The 13,964-nt window shown below is 35.8% G+C and overlaps 1 protein-coding gene across 1 annotated transcript; it reads left to right on the top strand.

Annotated features, from left to right (window-relative positions):
* The first annotated feature begins 721 nt into the window (after nt 1-721).
* LOC131061485 (low affinity inorganic phosphate transporter 1-like) lies at nt 722-2,254 on the top strand. Its single transcript, XM_057995182.2, has one exon. The coding sequence runs from the start codon at nt 722-724 to the stop codon at nt 2,252-2,254; it is 1,533 nt and encodes a 510-aa protein (XP_057851165.2).
* The last annotated feature ends 11,710 nt before the right edge of the window (nt 2,255-13,964 follow it).

Raw genomic sequence — 13,964 nt, 5'->3', positions numbered from 1 at the left:
ATTGTGTGAATTTATTTACATCAACGTTTCTAATCACACTCTGTGATCTATCATAAAGATAGTAGAAAGCTCATAAAATAGACCGCTCATCGCTGAAAATTCATACCTCGACGGCCGTTGGCCGGTAATTAAAATAATTTCTTTGCGTAGCAGTGCAGGGAAATTGGAGACAGAAATAAAATAAAACGAGAATAAAATCTTCGGGCTGTCGTTTACATCCAAAAAAGGCAATTCCATTAGGAACTCATAAATGATTTTGTATCTTAAAATATAAGGAACGACTGAGAACACAACGCAAGGTGGAATGGCTTACGTGATGTCTGAGAACACAAAGTAAGAGCCTAAAGGGCCACATCTCCAACGAAGAGAATAAAGCATACGAAAGCATTTTTGCTTAATACGTTCAATTCTGGCTACGAAACCAAGAAAACCAACGAAGACGACATGTCATTGAAATCAATCATCAAAGTATATTCTGATAGAATTAAAAATCTCTATATGAGCTCAATGAATAGATTGATTTCTTCAAGCAAATGTTTTGGGAGCCTAAGATTTGCTCTGTAACTTTTGAGGGGTATGTCTATATGTGCTGATAGATAGAGGACTCCCACCCAATTGTGGGGAGGGGCAGGTCTTCATCTTATCTTATTTTCTTTGTTTTCTTATTTGTGATGGCTCTGTTTTTCTCTGCTTGCAGGTGAGTGGATTTGGATTTCCAACCATGGCGAAGAAGCAGCTGGACGTGCTGACGGCTCTGGACGCAGCAAAAACACAATGGTACCATTTCACGGCCATCGTAATTGCCGGAATGGGCTTCTTTACCGATGCCTACGATCTCTTCTGCATTACGACTGTCACCAAACTGCTGGGACGAATCTACTATCCACATAACTCGCCGCCCGGTCTTTTGCCCAGGAACGTATTGTCTGCAGTCACGGGGGTGGCCTTGTGCGGAACTCTTGCGGGGCAGCTCTTCTTCGGGTACATGGGCGATAAACTGGGCCGAAAGAAAGTGTACGGAATGACTCTTATGCTCATGGGGGTGTGCTCCATCGCGCAAGGTCTCTCCTTCAGCAGTAATAGGGAAGGCGTAATGGTCACGCTATGTTTCTTCAGATTCTGGCTGGGTTTCGGCATAGGCGGAGATTATCCATTGTCCGCCACCATAATGTCTGAGTACGCCAACAAGAAGACCAGAGGAGCCTTCCTCGCAGCCGTCTTCGCCATGCAGGGATTCGGCATCCTGGCCGGTGGGATGGTAGCTCTCATCGTCTCCGCCGCATTTAGAAAGTATGAGCGAGGCCTTTCACACACCCAAATATCCCATCAAGCAGACTATGTGTGGAGATTTATCCTGATGTTCGGAGCACTACCGGCGGCGCTTACGTTTTACTGGCGAATGAAGATGCCGGAGACTGCTCGCTACACGGCCCTGGTAGCCAAGAACGCAAGCAAAGCGGCGGCGGACATGTCGAGAGTTCTGAAGGTCGACATCGAAGAAAACCAAGGCAAAATTCAGTCGAACGAGCCGGAATTCAGATTGCTTTCGGTTCAGTTCTTGAGGCGCCACGGTCAACACCTCCTGGGCACCACGTCCACCTGGTTCCTCCTTGACATTGCCTTCTACAGCCAAAATCTGTTTCAAAAGGAAATGTTTGCAGCCGTGGGTTGGATCCATAAATCCAGCACAATGGGAGCCATACATGAGGTACAGATGATTGCATGGGCGCAGGTGAGAATTGCAATGGTATCAATAATTCCTGGGTACTGGTGCACGGTATTCCTGATCGACCGCATAGGCCGCTTTGTCATTCAGCTCGTCGGGTTCTTCTTTATGTCCTTCTTCATGTTCGTGCTCACTATCAAGTTCGATTACTTCAAAGATAACGGGATAGGATTCATTGTTCTCTATGCATTCACCTTTTTCTTTGCAAATTTCGGGCCCAACAGCACCACTTTCATTGTCCCGGCCGAGCTCTTCCCGGCGAGATTCCGGTCGACTTGCCATGGCATATCGGCTGCGATGGGAAAGTTGGGGGCCATCGTTGGCGCTTTTGGGGCTGGTTATCTTGCTGATCCGAAACAGGGGCATCTCAAGACTGCTCTGACGATACTCGCTTTTACCAATGCTCTGGGTTTTGTATTCACGCTTCTCGTGCCCGAAACAAATGGCAGATCCCTGGAAGAAATCTCGGGAGAAAATGATGATGTTGAAGACAAGGACCGTAGAATTTCACACACCGAAGTACTGTAGCCAAATTCTCTATTTCACCAGAGCCACTAGTATATATTTTTATCGATCTCCAGTAGGATAATAAGTGGCTGTATATGCATGTTTTATGGGCACTAGGGTTTTTATTTGCCCTGAGTTGTAGGAAGGAAATGAAGCAAATAATTGACGTGGCCTTACAAAAGCCATTGTCCAAGAGAAAGAGCCCACTCTATAAATAAAGTTGGCAATAACAAGCCTGCTACAAAGTACTTTTATTTGAAGAGTTTCTACATATAATTTTAAATTATTTTAATAATTTTAATGAAATTTTGATTTCAGGGTGTAGATTGATTAGTTGAGTTGTTGAAAGACACTGACCATTGATGTAAGTTCAAACTTTATTTAGAGGAAAAATTCAGTTTAACCAGCCACGCCTAGGGTGGGTCCTTTGTAGGTTATCGTGTGGTCCAAACGATTAGTCTTGCCTTACTTGGATTGACTTGAGAACAAGATTGTAGACCAAATCGTGAAGATAACTCTGAAATAACACAACAAACTTAAATAATAAATATATAGACACGCGTAATCAAGTGATAGGATTGAGATATAAATATTTTAACAAAAACTATCAAAGAAACTATTAAAGATCTATTACCCAGTTTAATTTTTTGGGGTTCATGCCTCATGTATATCATGCTTACTCTGGATCCTACCTTCGTTATTGTCAACTTTACGTATGAAGTCGGTCATCTATGCCCCCTCGAATACTTTGTCAGTCAGTTTTCTAAGAATTATACTTAGTCTTTCACTTTAGAAAGGTTCATAAAGATGCCAACCTACAGGACCGTGCTAAAGTGCACATCATATTGGTTTTCCTCTTTAAGTCCTTATCGTCGGTATTTTGGAAGTATTTCCTAATTGTCTTACCTTTACTGCTTCGAAAAGAATGTTCATAAAGGAACTGACTTTGTCGCCCAGGTCGAATGTGAACTAAGTTTTGTTCTAAGCTTACATAGTCGACGGGTTTGGTAGATGCATAAGCTGCAAAATTATTTCTTAATGGCTGGAAACTTCAAGAAAGCTACCGACTTCTCGACTATGATGGTCTGAATCTTCCAAGGACTTGTACTTTCACAAGAGTAGTGCACGTGAGGCATTTATTGTTCCCTTGAGCCGCGGAAGACACCTATTAAATCGACATGTACCATCGTTGCCAAAATGGACGAAAATTAAATGCTCCTTTTAAAAAGGTGGTATTGTTTGAAGTTGGACCTCATTATGAGAAACCTGGAGAATGAAATTCAGAGCATCTGAGCATTGGAGAAAGGAAGTGGATGCATGCAAGAATTCAGGTTGAATTGTGAAGCTTTTTCCTTCTCTTTGGTAACTAAAAATGTTATTTAAGCTATTTTCGGCTCATTGTCTGAAGTTAGGTGGTGAGATTTGTTCCTCTCCATGAGTTTATCTAGTGAAATTTCTTATCATTCCTTGCATTCTCTTAAATTATCAGAGCGAGAATTTCTTATAGATATGTCAATTGAGAAAGCTTGGGAATATTTTTATGATAAAGAAGAATGGTGCTTGAACAGAATTGCTACAGCTTGGCTCAAAACAAAGCAAGAGGGTCGGTCACCTACCTTCATTTCTAAATAAGGACCTTTTTGTAAAGGAGATTGAGTATGCAATTGTCTTGTTACACTACATATTCGAGAGCCTAATAGCTGCACAATTTGTGGCCTAGATGTATAAATTCATCACATTGATTTGTAGAGATAAACATTACATCGATTAGGGAGAGATAATAAGCCAGCCATTACATGAGCTCATTTTAGGCAGACAAGTTCCTTCCATATGTGTTCCTTGTTGAATTATGTGTTGGCGACCACTCAAGATATCTAGCCAGGTCTCAAAACCCTAGAATCTCATATCTTCAACCAACCTATTTTTGAAGTTTTTCCTTAGTTGCAAAAACAAGTTGGGATGGAAAACTTTTATGATGTCAATGATTCTTTCATGTGGGTGATGATTAAGAAAATTGAAGGATTATCGGAGATGAGGATTTCTATTAAAGCTACAACCCTTGTTAAGCATTATGGTAGCTTCTTCATTTAATTTGATAGTTTCTCTTACCCCAAAATTGGAGGATTTGATCAGAACCCTTATAAGTTTCCTAGGTATGTATCAAATTATTTTATACTCCTAGTAAGAGTTTTGATGTTGCTTCCACCACAGAGAGGCTTCTCTCTAAGTTTAAATTCTAGTCCATACCTTGAAGAGCCTCTTTTGATATCAAAGGTTATGTACATGATAATTTTAATGCGGGGAAATCCTATTTGCATCAACTCCATATAGAGGATTATTGAGAGGACTGCGTAGATATAAGAGAAGTACAAAGGAGAAATCTGATGAGAATTACATTGGATCAGATTAGGAAGTTTGAGCTACGTATTCTTATACATGGTCAATTGGTTGGTGATATCTCGAAGTTGATTGATGTAGTGTACAAAAATATTACACTTTCTTCCATACAATTACTAACCTGGCATGACAAAAATGACATAGATGTGGAAAAAAGGACTTCTCACATGGTAGAAAGAACTAAGAGATGGATTGAGAAGAAAGTCAAGGAATACTCTACATCTTCAACTCCTAAAGGGTCCACTAGTGCTAAAGAAAATGAATCGTAGAGTCTCAATCCCACCAATGTTTCCATCTCCTCAATATCCACTCCCTCAAGGGAAACCTCTCAGCTAGGTGGGGATGGTGAAGAACCAGAAAAATATCTAAAATTGAAATAAAAATGTGAAATGAGTATCCCCTCTTCTTTGAAGAGAATTGCTGATAAAAAGGTTTCCACCCCTTCTTCCCCTGCTATTGTTATTCTTGCCTGTGCCAATGGTGGCACTCGGGAGAGTGATATCCTCATCTTCCACCAAATTGAAAGAAATAATATTACCAATTCAATATTTGATAATCCAGAATTCGATGTTCTTAATAGTTTTTGCCTTTCCCAATTTACTAGCCCTCCACCAAATAATGCCATTATCAATGTCTCTAATCCTACTCCAGCTACCTTGTCTCCTTGGGTCAAAGAAGCTATTGAAAATAAAAAGAGGTATATATCTATGCTTGAAACAAAAGTAGATACTATCACCAAATTGTTGCAAGGGACTGATAAGCTAAAAAGCCCCTGGATAAAATAATGTCTAGGGTGGTAATAGATCCTATCACTGATTGAAGATACCTTGAGATAGTTGATCTTGTTGGTGAGAAAAATGAGCACAAAGTGACATAAAAGGATTTTACTTTGAGCAGTTTTGATATGGGTCCACCTACTTCAGAAGGAGATATTTACAATGCTACCACTTTTGTCGATGCCTTAGCTTAGAGGGTAAGGATAGAAGAACACAAGAATTTGGAGTTTCTTAAGCATGTAAATTCTTTGATCTCTTTTATTTGATTTGTTCTACAAGGAGAGGATATGATCATTGAGAAAGATATGTATGTTCATGTTGATGGGTTGGACCCTAATAAATTGAAGCAAATAAAAAGAGCCCAAAATGTTACCATAGTAATGGATAAGTGGGCGGAAAAACTTGTTATTGATATAATATCTTTCATTCATGAAGGCATGAAAATGTATCCATTAATAACTGGTAAGTTGAAAATATGGAGAAAAAATCTATTAGTTCTCAAAAAGGAGAGTGGCGATATGTCAGTTGTTTTATTTCAACTTCAATAAATTTCCAAGATGTCTCCTACAATCGCAATAGGCGAAGAAATAATAAATAGGGAAATTGATTTTGAATTCATAACTTGGATGGATACATTGGAATGAGGAATGGATACTTATGAAGACGTGAATAATTATATAAGGCAAATATTAGTTCAGTTCCAATGAGATATCCAGAACCTAGTGTCCCACTTTATGCTTCTAGAAAAAGAGATATATGAAAAAGAACAAGAAAAGATAAGAAATGATGTTGTAGTAATCTATGAGTTTAAAGATAAAATACAAGAAAGCCTTTCTACGGAAAAAGTAAATGAAGGAGGGATAAAAAATTTGTGGCACTTATCAAAAAGTATTCCTGATTTTAAAGAAGTTGAAGAAATTCATCCAAAGGTTATTGAAACTGAATGAAAGATAGCCAAATATAAGGCAAGGATAAACATAATAGGTAAACCACAATCTGAAACACTATCTGGATTCATCACTAGATAGAAAATTTATATTGCGAAGGTACAAGAGCAAGATGCACGAGTCCAGGTAGTGACACACGTGGACCCAAAGAATGAAGCACAAAGAGTTAGGAAAAGGGAATTAGTGATGATTAGTTATAATTTCTTAATTATATTACTTTTTTGATGTGTTGTCAAAAACTATAGGCTCTAGAGCGCTATTTTTCTTTTATGTTATTTTCTAAGACTTTCATTGATCTTTGGGGCAGTTATTTTCAAGAAATCGTTGGTTACCAAAATCAATTATTGTACTTGATGCGTATATATTCATAAATTTTGTGGTGTTAAGGGATAATAGATAAAAACATAGAAGAACTTTAGTGATTAATGAAATAACATCCAAAAGTGAGCCTACAAATTGTGAGCTATGTGTTATGATTTATGGGTTGCTCATTATCTTATGTTGAATGCATTACTGTGGGATGCTATTCCTTATGCATACTATTGAAGTGTTTTATGTTTATGAATTTGTAAATTGTTATTTAGTGATCAACTTTGTGTGAAGTTAAATGAAAAATCAGTGATAGTTAGTGATATTTTTCAATTGAAAAAAACTTTGTGTTCTTTAATTTTCTTTAGATATATGAGATTTTAACCTTTCAAAACTTTCTGGTTAAAAGTTCCCTTCCTTATTTTCTTTCTGGTTGAAAGCATACATGTTTCATTTTAATTATTTTCAATCATAAGAAGGTAGTTGCGCCTTCAAAAATAAGCATAGAGTTGATGTAGAAAATCATCACACCCAACTGTTAGTTTAGATAGCCACTTGGTGGGCATATTACGTTGAAGAGTTAAGTGGTAAAATCTACCGACTAACAAGATCCAACATACAAAAGCAATACAAATTAAAACTAAAATCATAAAATAAATTGACTCTTTTTAAAATAAAATATAATTATCTATAATTGTAGTAGAAATTTTTAAATAAATATTAAAAATGATACACATATAAAACTATCATACCTATCTTTAGAGGAATATAGGTAAAGTACGTTGAAAATATCATATTTGTTTATTATTATACTTAAAAATTTATTATATTATTATATATATTATAATAAATATAAATTATTATTAAGATCTTATTATATTTCTATTAAAATCTTGACCAAAGCAAAAAAATGTATGAAGACTACATTATTATAATTATATTATCATATCATTTATTACAAGTTTTTGATTAAGATAAATAAGTTTTATAGGGCCTCGAAACCCAAATCCAAAAAAAAATAAAACACAGTAAATAGAGTCTAACCAGCGATAGAAATAGGGGCATCACCCGACAATAGAAACTAGAAAAACAAAACTAAGCAGGACACAACAACATAAAGAACTAAGATAGATCTTTCATAAGCTCTGCATTTTTTTGGATCGCTTTCTTAGTAATCTCATGGTGTTCCTCCATAATAAACCTTGAGCTACCAATAACCAGATGTTTTCTCCTGGTCCTGGTACATGGTCCCGTGGACACTTGCACCTCCTGGTTCAACTTAGTCAAGTTGATATCTGGGGGTGTCTCTGCTCTGTGTTACTACTTATCAAGTTGCCATTAGTTTTATGTTCAAAGTTATTCTATATACTCTAGTCGGTTATCTCTACCGAGATATTTAGTCGGTATGCACACTCCAGTCGGTTATAGAAGAAAGTAGTCTCAGAGCGTAGTATACATCGAGCTGTCTACCGAGTATCATTTCATGTCTACCGACCAGTAAAGATGACACACCGAGTTGATATACACCAAGTGAAACGTGTTACCAGATTCATTGAACCTAGACATACATATGAAAATGTGTTACAAGATCAAGGAACATCTAATCATTATCACATTGGAAATTGCACTTAAAGATTGTGTATGATTTTGAGGTCATCTAACCAATGAAATATTTTGCATGGTTATTCATTTGATAAAACATGTTTGTAAGATCAAAGCAATGAATGGATCACCAACATAAGAGAACTATTTATACAACATGGATTATGATCAAACATATACATGTAGCATGATAGAAAGGAAGATATAGAAATATATGAGGCAAGACATGTGAAAGCACTAAGTGTTATGACTGTTACAGAGACAGAGAGGTCACCGAGAAGGATTTCAGAGAACAGTCAAAGAATAGAGTAAACAGAAGGGTTTACCGAGTTACTATATGGGTTACCGAGGTATGCTATAAGCAAGGTAATCTTATTCTGAGCACATAGAATCTGCTATAACATTTCAGATGTAAAGTTGCAGATATTTGTAATGATTTTATTATAATATTTTGAAGTTGTAAGAGAAACCTTTAATAGGGTAAAAGACTCTAATCAAGTCTATAAATTGTAAAGCCTCTAACCAGGTGCAACATTTAAATTAAGTGTTGTAAAATCCTTTAGCAAGGTAGATCTAACAAATCTTGATACTCCTAACAGGGTAAGATATCATAAATAGCTAAACATGTAGCTCTAACTGAGCAACCTTTATTATTGTAGTAGTGAAGTTGTGGGTGCCATCCCCACCGCAGTTTTTCTCTCTAACCAAGAGTTTCTGCATAGGCAAAATATATTTGTTATGGAGTGAATCATGCATGATTGTTATCTATTTGTTTTAGCTTTATATTATGTTACTGCATTATTTGGTTTATATATTGGTATATTTTGGAGTACTGATTCACCCCTCCCCTCTTAGTACATTAGCTTTCCATATTGGGCCTAACAATTGGTATCAGAGCTTCAATCTTGGAAAAGGGTTTAACTACCTAAAGAGAAAGATCTTATCAATGGAAGGCTATAAACAATCTCAGAGGATTGTGTATCTGTAAGAAGAGTTGGATCATGCTAATCAAGCGATTGCAGACATGCAAAGACAAACACAAAAATCTCTAAAAGTGAGAAGAAGATTATTTGATAATTTGGAGGACTCTCAAGAGTTAGTGTAACAAATTGAGACATCATCTGAGAATAGTATATTTGAAGAGACTGAAGAAATGATTGGAGTATTGAAAGAAAAGAACAAAGCACTGGCAGATCAACTAAAAGCAATGAAAAGAGAACATGAACATTTCAACACACAGATGACTGAAAATCTTGTTGCATTGAGGACAGCCGAGGATAAAGCAAGAGATCTAGAAAGGGAGAAACAACAACTTGAAGTCTTAGTATCTGATAAGAATGATGAAATCACAAGGATGACTGGAATTCAACAAAACCTGTCAGATCAACTAGGTTATGCACATCATGAAGGAAATCTGAAAGATGATGAGAATCAACCATTGAAAGTTGAAGTATCAAGGTTGACCAATGAACTTGAAATAGAGAAGAAATCCAAAGAAACACTAAAGAAGAGTTATGAAGCATCGAAGATGTTGGATGAGCAACTGAATACAAGATGACCCAACAAAGATGCAGGACTCGATTACAAAGGAAAAGACTCTACCGAGAAGGGAATCCATACTATCGAGAGAGGAGAATCATCAAAGCAACCTAGAATCAAGAAGAACATCAAAAGAAAGAAGCCAATTTGCAACTACTATAGAAATCAAGGTCATACTGCCAACATGTGTCAAATCAGAAAAGGTAAGCAACCGAATGTCACTAAGTCCAATGGTTATTGTTACAATTGCAATAGATATGGTCACACATCTAATCAATGTAGGACAAAGTCTATTAACAATTATCAGAAGGCAAAATTCAAAGGGTTTTGTAAAAACTGCAATAGATATGGACACAGTACTGAGAAGTGTTGGTTTGATCAAAAGAACTATATGTGGTCTGCACACCGAGCAAATGCTAGAGGTTACCGAACTCACACAAATCCTTACTGACAGTATTCTGCAATACCATAGGATTATAAAGCAAGGATATGGTGTGAATGTTGTGGAAGATATGGACATATAAGTGCTAAATGCTTTATAAGGTTTGGGATGAACAACCAAAGATCATGGCAAAATCTTGGTATGGCATGTTTTCATTGTCACAAAGTTGGACACTTGGCTAGAGGTTGTAGAGATCAACCTACAAAAGACATTGAGGAAATAAAAGACAAATTACAGATGATTTGGAAAAAGAAGGAAGTTGTGTTAAATGAAGAAAGCACCTTACCTACCGAGTTAGGTGCACCTATTCCAAATTAATCGGTAAAGGTATGAAGGGACTGCATTCTCTCAAGGTTAAATCTCAATAGTTCCTACTTTGTTATGTACTTAATTCAAAATTTGCATAATTAAGATGTAGTAGTAAGTTTGAAATTATATCAAAGTCTTTTGGAGCACTATACAGGAAACCTGTCAAGTCGGTAAATGAAGGGAGTTTGGTTACTCGGTTAAAGAGAAAAAAAAAAGGAAGAAAGTTTAATGGAACCGAGTGCATTTAATGTTTTTGACCTAAACTGCATGAAGCCCGATAAGGTATTTTGTGTACTTAAAGCATTTACGCAGTCATTTTTACTTACCAAGTTTTTGAGAGAGCAGAGCAAAGAGAAGCGAATCCAAGGTGATGAAACCTCCTACAAAGAAAATTCAAGGTATTTACATCAATCTCAACACATTGTTAAGCTGGTTTACCGATCTTATCAAGTTGCTATTATCTGCTAAGTGTGAAGTGTTTGCCGTTTGAAAATCTTGAAACCCTAAGGATCTTTTGTTTGTTTGTATCTGAAATCTACAAATGGCACCTAAGATCCAAGATCCCATTGTTGTCAAGTATGTTGAAAAGCCCTCACTAAAATACTCTTTGACTCCCAAAGTTGTATCTGAACCGGATGACAAAACCGCATTTTCACTCATCCCGGATAGAGTGTTATTAGTCAAGGATGTGAGATTCTTCACCAAATGTCATGTTGAAGAACTCGGTCATGTTGAAATCAAAGACACCTATGATGACTTATGCACAGCTAGTAAATTGAATAGCAAGTATGAGCACATTAAGATCAAGGGATTAACTAAAGCCCTAACCTATCCCCATGTGTTCAAACCCTAGTGGGTCAAGTTTGTTCTGAGCAGAGTTCACGATGACTTCATGTGGCTAGAAGAGAAACCATTTAAGATTACCAAGGAAATCATTCATCTAATTACCGGTTACCCTATTTATGATCATGCCCAAGCCCAAAAGATGATATCACAAAAGGAATTGATCAGTTTAACCGGAGTGGAATCAGATTGCAGAGGATTGAAATTGACCAATGTCACTGATGCAGAACTAAGATTTGCCATTAGAGTAATAGGTTACTGTTTCTTCCAATCAGCAAGGGAAAACAGTGTACCCTGTGCAGCAGTAGACCTTGCATACAAAATTGTGAAAAAGGGAATGAAAATTGATCTTTGTGAGGTGTTGCTGAAAAACCTGTTTGAGAATCTGAACACCATCAGGAAGCCAAAGAGGAACAACTCGACTAATACACTAAAGTTTGGATCACTACTTCTATGCATGCTTTTCTATTTTAAAATTTTTTTTCCATTAGTCGGTAAAGTTGTTTGGGAACTACACTGACCAATCACCCATCAGATTAATGACTTCATCAAGAAGTTAGGTGATAATTTTAATGATATTATGGATGATTACTTCAGTAAGTTCCAAGAGAAAATGCATAACAGGCATCGGATTCCACCCCAGCTAGTGGAGAAATACAAAAATGACATATGTTTTGAAGTAGACACTGATTACTGTTATGTGAATGTTGTGGAACCAAGAACTCAATCTTTGTCACCTATGGGATACAAGATTGATTTTGAAATCACACAACAACAAATTGATGCATTTTTTACATTGCCAAGACATGCTATCGAGCTGAGGTATGGAACCTATGAAGAAGTGAAGGAAAAAGTAAAGATGAGCATTATAGTACCCAAAGGTACAAGAAAGGCAACAAAGGTGATAAAGGCATTCTCAGAGAAATTCGGAGAAGATTCTTCCTCCACACCTATCAAAGCCACTTGAGCCATTACCAAAGAGGAATCTGAAGCCCAAGAGGTAGCTATAACATTGAGCACCAAATTGCCTAAGGGAAAAGTGTTGAAAAGAAAGAAACTGGATTCATCAAAGGCCTCACCGACTCCGCCAGCAAAGCGACCTAACACTAGAGCATCTGCAGCTTCACCAAGTAAGAAAGCAAAGAGTGTTACTGTTCCTAAGGTAACAAAAACTTACAAGAAAACTACTCAGAGACTCATTTTGGCAAAAGAGTCTAGCGACACCGAATCTGAGGATGCTAGCAAATTTCATATTGTCAAGAGCAAGAAGGTAAATGTACATAGTGTTGAAAATTTATGTGCTAATCTGAAAGAATATGGTGGACTTGGAGGATTCAGATATGTTAAGTATGAAATCAGAAATAATGATGAAAAGAGACAAATTGAAGAAGCTATCATCTGCACACTTCACACCTTGCTATTTGTATCAGTTGTTAGTTTTTCTCACAGTTGTGAAATTTAATATAATTTTACATTTGATCTCATGAATATAGATACGTAATTTAGAAAAGAAACAAATGAATTTTACATTGGTTAATTGTTGTATGGACTACTAAAAAGAAAGAAAAATGATTTATACAATTATGTAAAATAAAAAGTAAATATAGAAAATAGTTTCATAATTTTTTTTTTTATTCTATGATATGATTGGTTAAACTAATTGAAAAATTCAATACAATGGATGCATAAGTATCGTTCCTTGGAACTAAAAATAAAGTAGCAAAAAATCTACAGATTTCAACCAAAAAATAAAATAAAGAGATTATATAATCATCATTTTAAAGTCAAAATGATGCTTTCAATCCAAATTTAAGTGCTTGATAATTATAACTTTAAATGGCATGATGAAATTAAAATTGGATGCAAATCATGACATGGTTAAATAATTTAAGAGCCTATGAATATTGGTGGCTCACTTTTAGAGTTTGAACACTCTTTATATTGATTATAGTTCAAATTTGTTAAGTAGGTAGTTGTTTTCATATTTGAAATAAATTCCATTTAGGTTAGAGGCTCATGATGGGGGCTTAAAGATCCATTTTTAAGAAGCTGAGGTCCCATGAAGCCAAAAAATATCTAGAATATTAATTAGAATTTATAAAGTTATTTAATTAATATATATTTTTCTAATTTTATCCAAGTTAAATACATTCTTCAAATGCAATCAATTGGAAGGGGGTGTACATGATGATAAACAATATTTTTCTCAATATTGATTGAGATGAATACTAAGTGATCAAATCGCATTTTAAGTTTTGTACTACATTAATTTTCTCTATCTCAAGGTAGTGTCTATAGGTTTGTTGATCAACACAATTTAAATATCTTAAACCTTTTTGTATTCTTCTCCGTCTTTTAATTGGGGACACCATATTCTTGTTTTAGATATATGTATGATACTAGTGATTCATTATTATTTTTTATATTCCCAAGGTTGACCACTCATTCCAATAGAGAATTCTTAAATAAGAAATGTCTATATAATGTTATCTATATCATTTTATGAGTGAAAAAAAAAAATCTCATGTTGATTGCATGATTTTATTTTCACATGTATTTTTATGGTT

The sequence above is a fragment of the Cryptomeria japonica genome, chromosome 8 (genome assembly GCF_030272615.1).
Source record: "Cryptomeria japonica chromosome 8, Sugi_1.0, whole genome shotgun sequence".
In the NCBI taxonomy this organism is placed as follows: Eukaryota; Viridiplantae; Streptophyta; class Pinopsida; order Cupressales; family Cupressaceae; genus Cryptomeria; species Cryptomeria japonica.
This window is presented reverse-complemented; position numbering and strand designations above follow the sequence as displayed.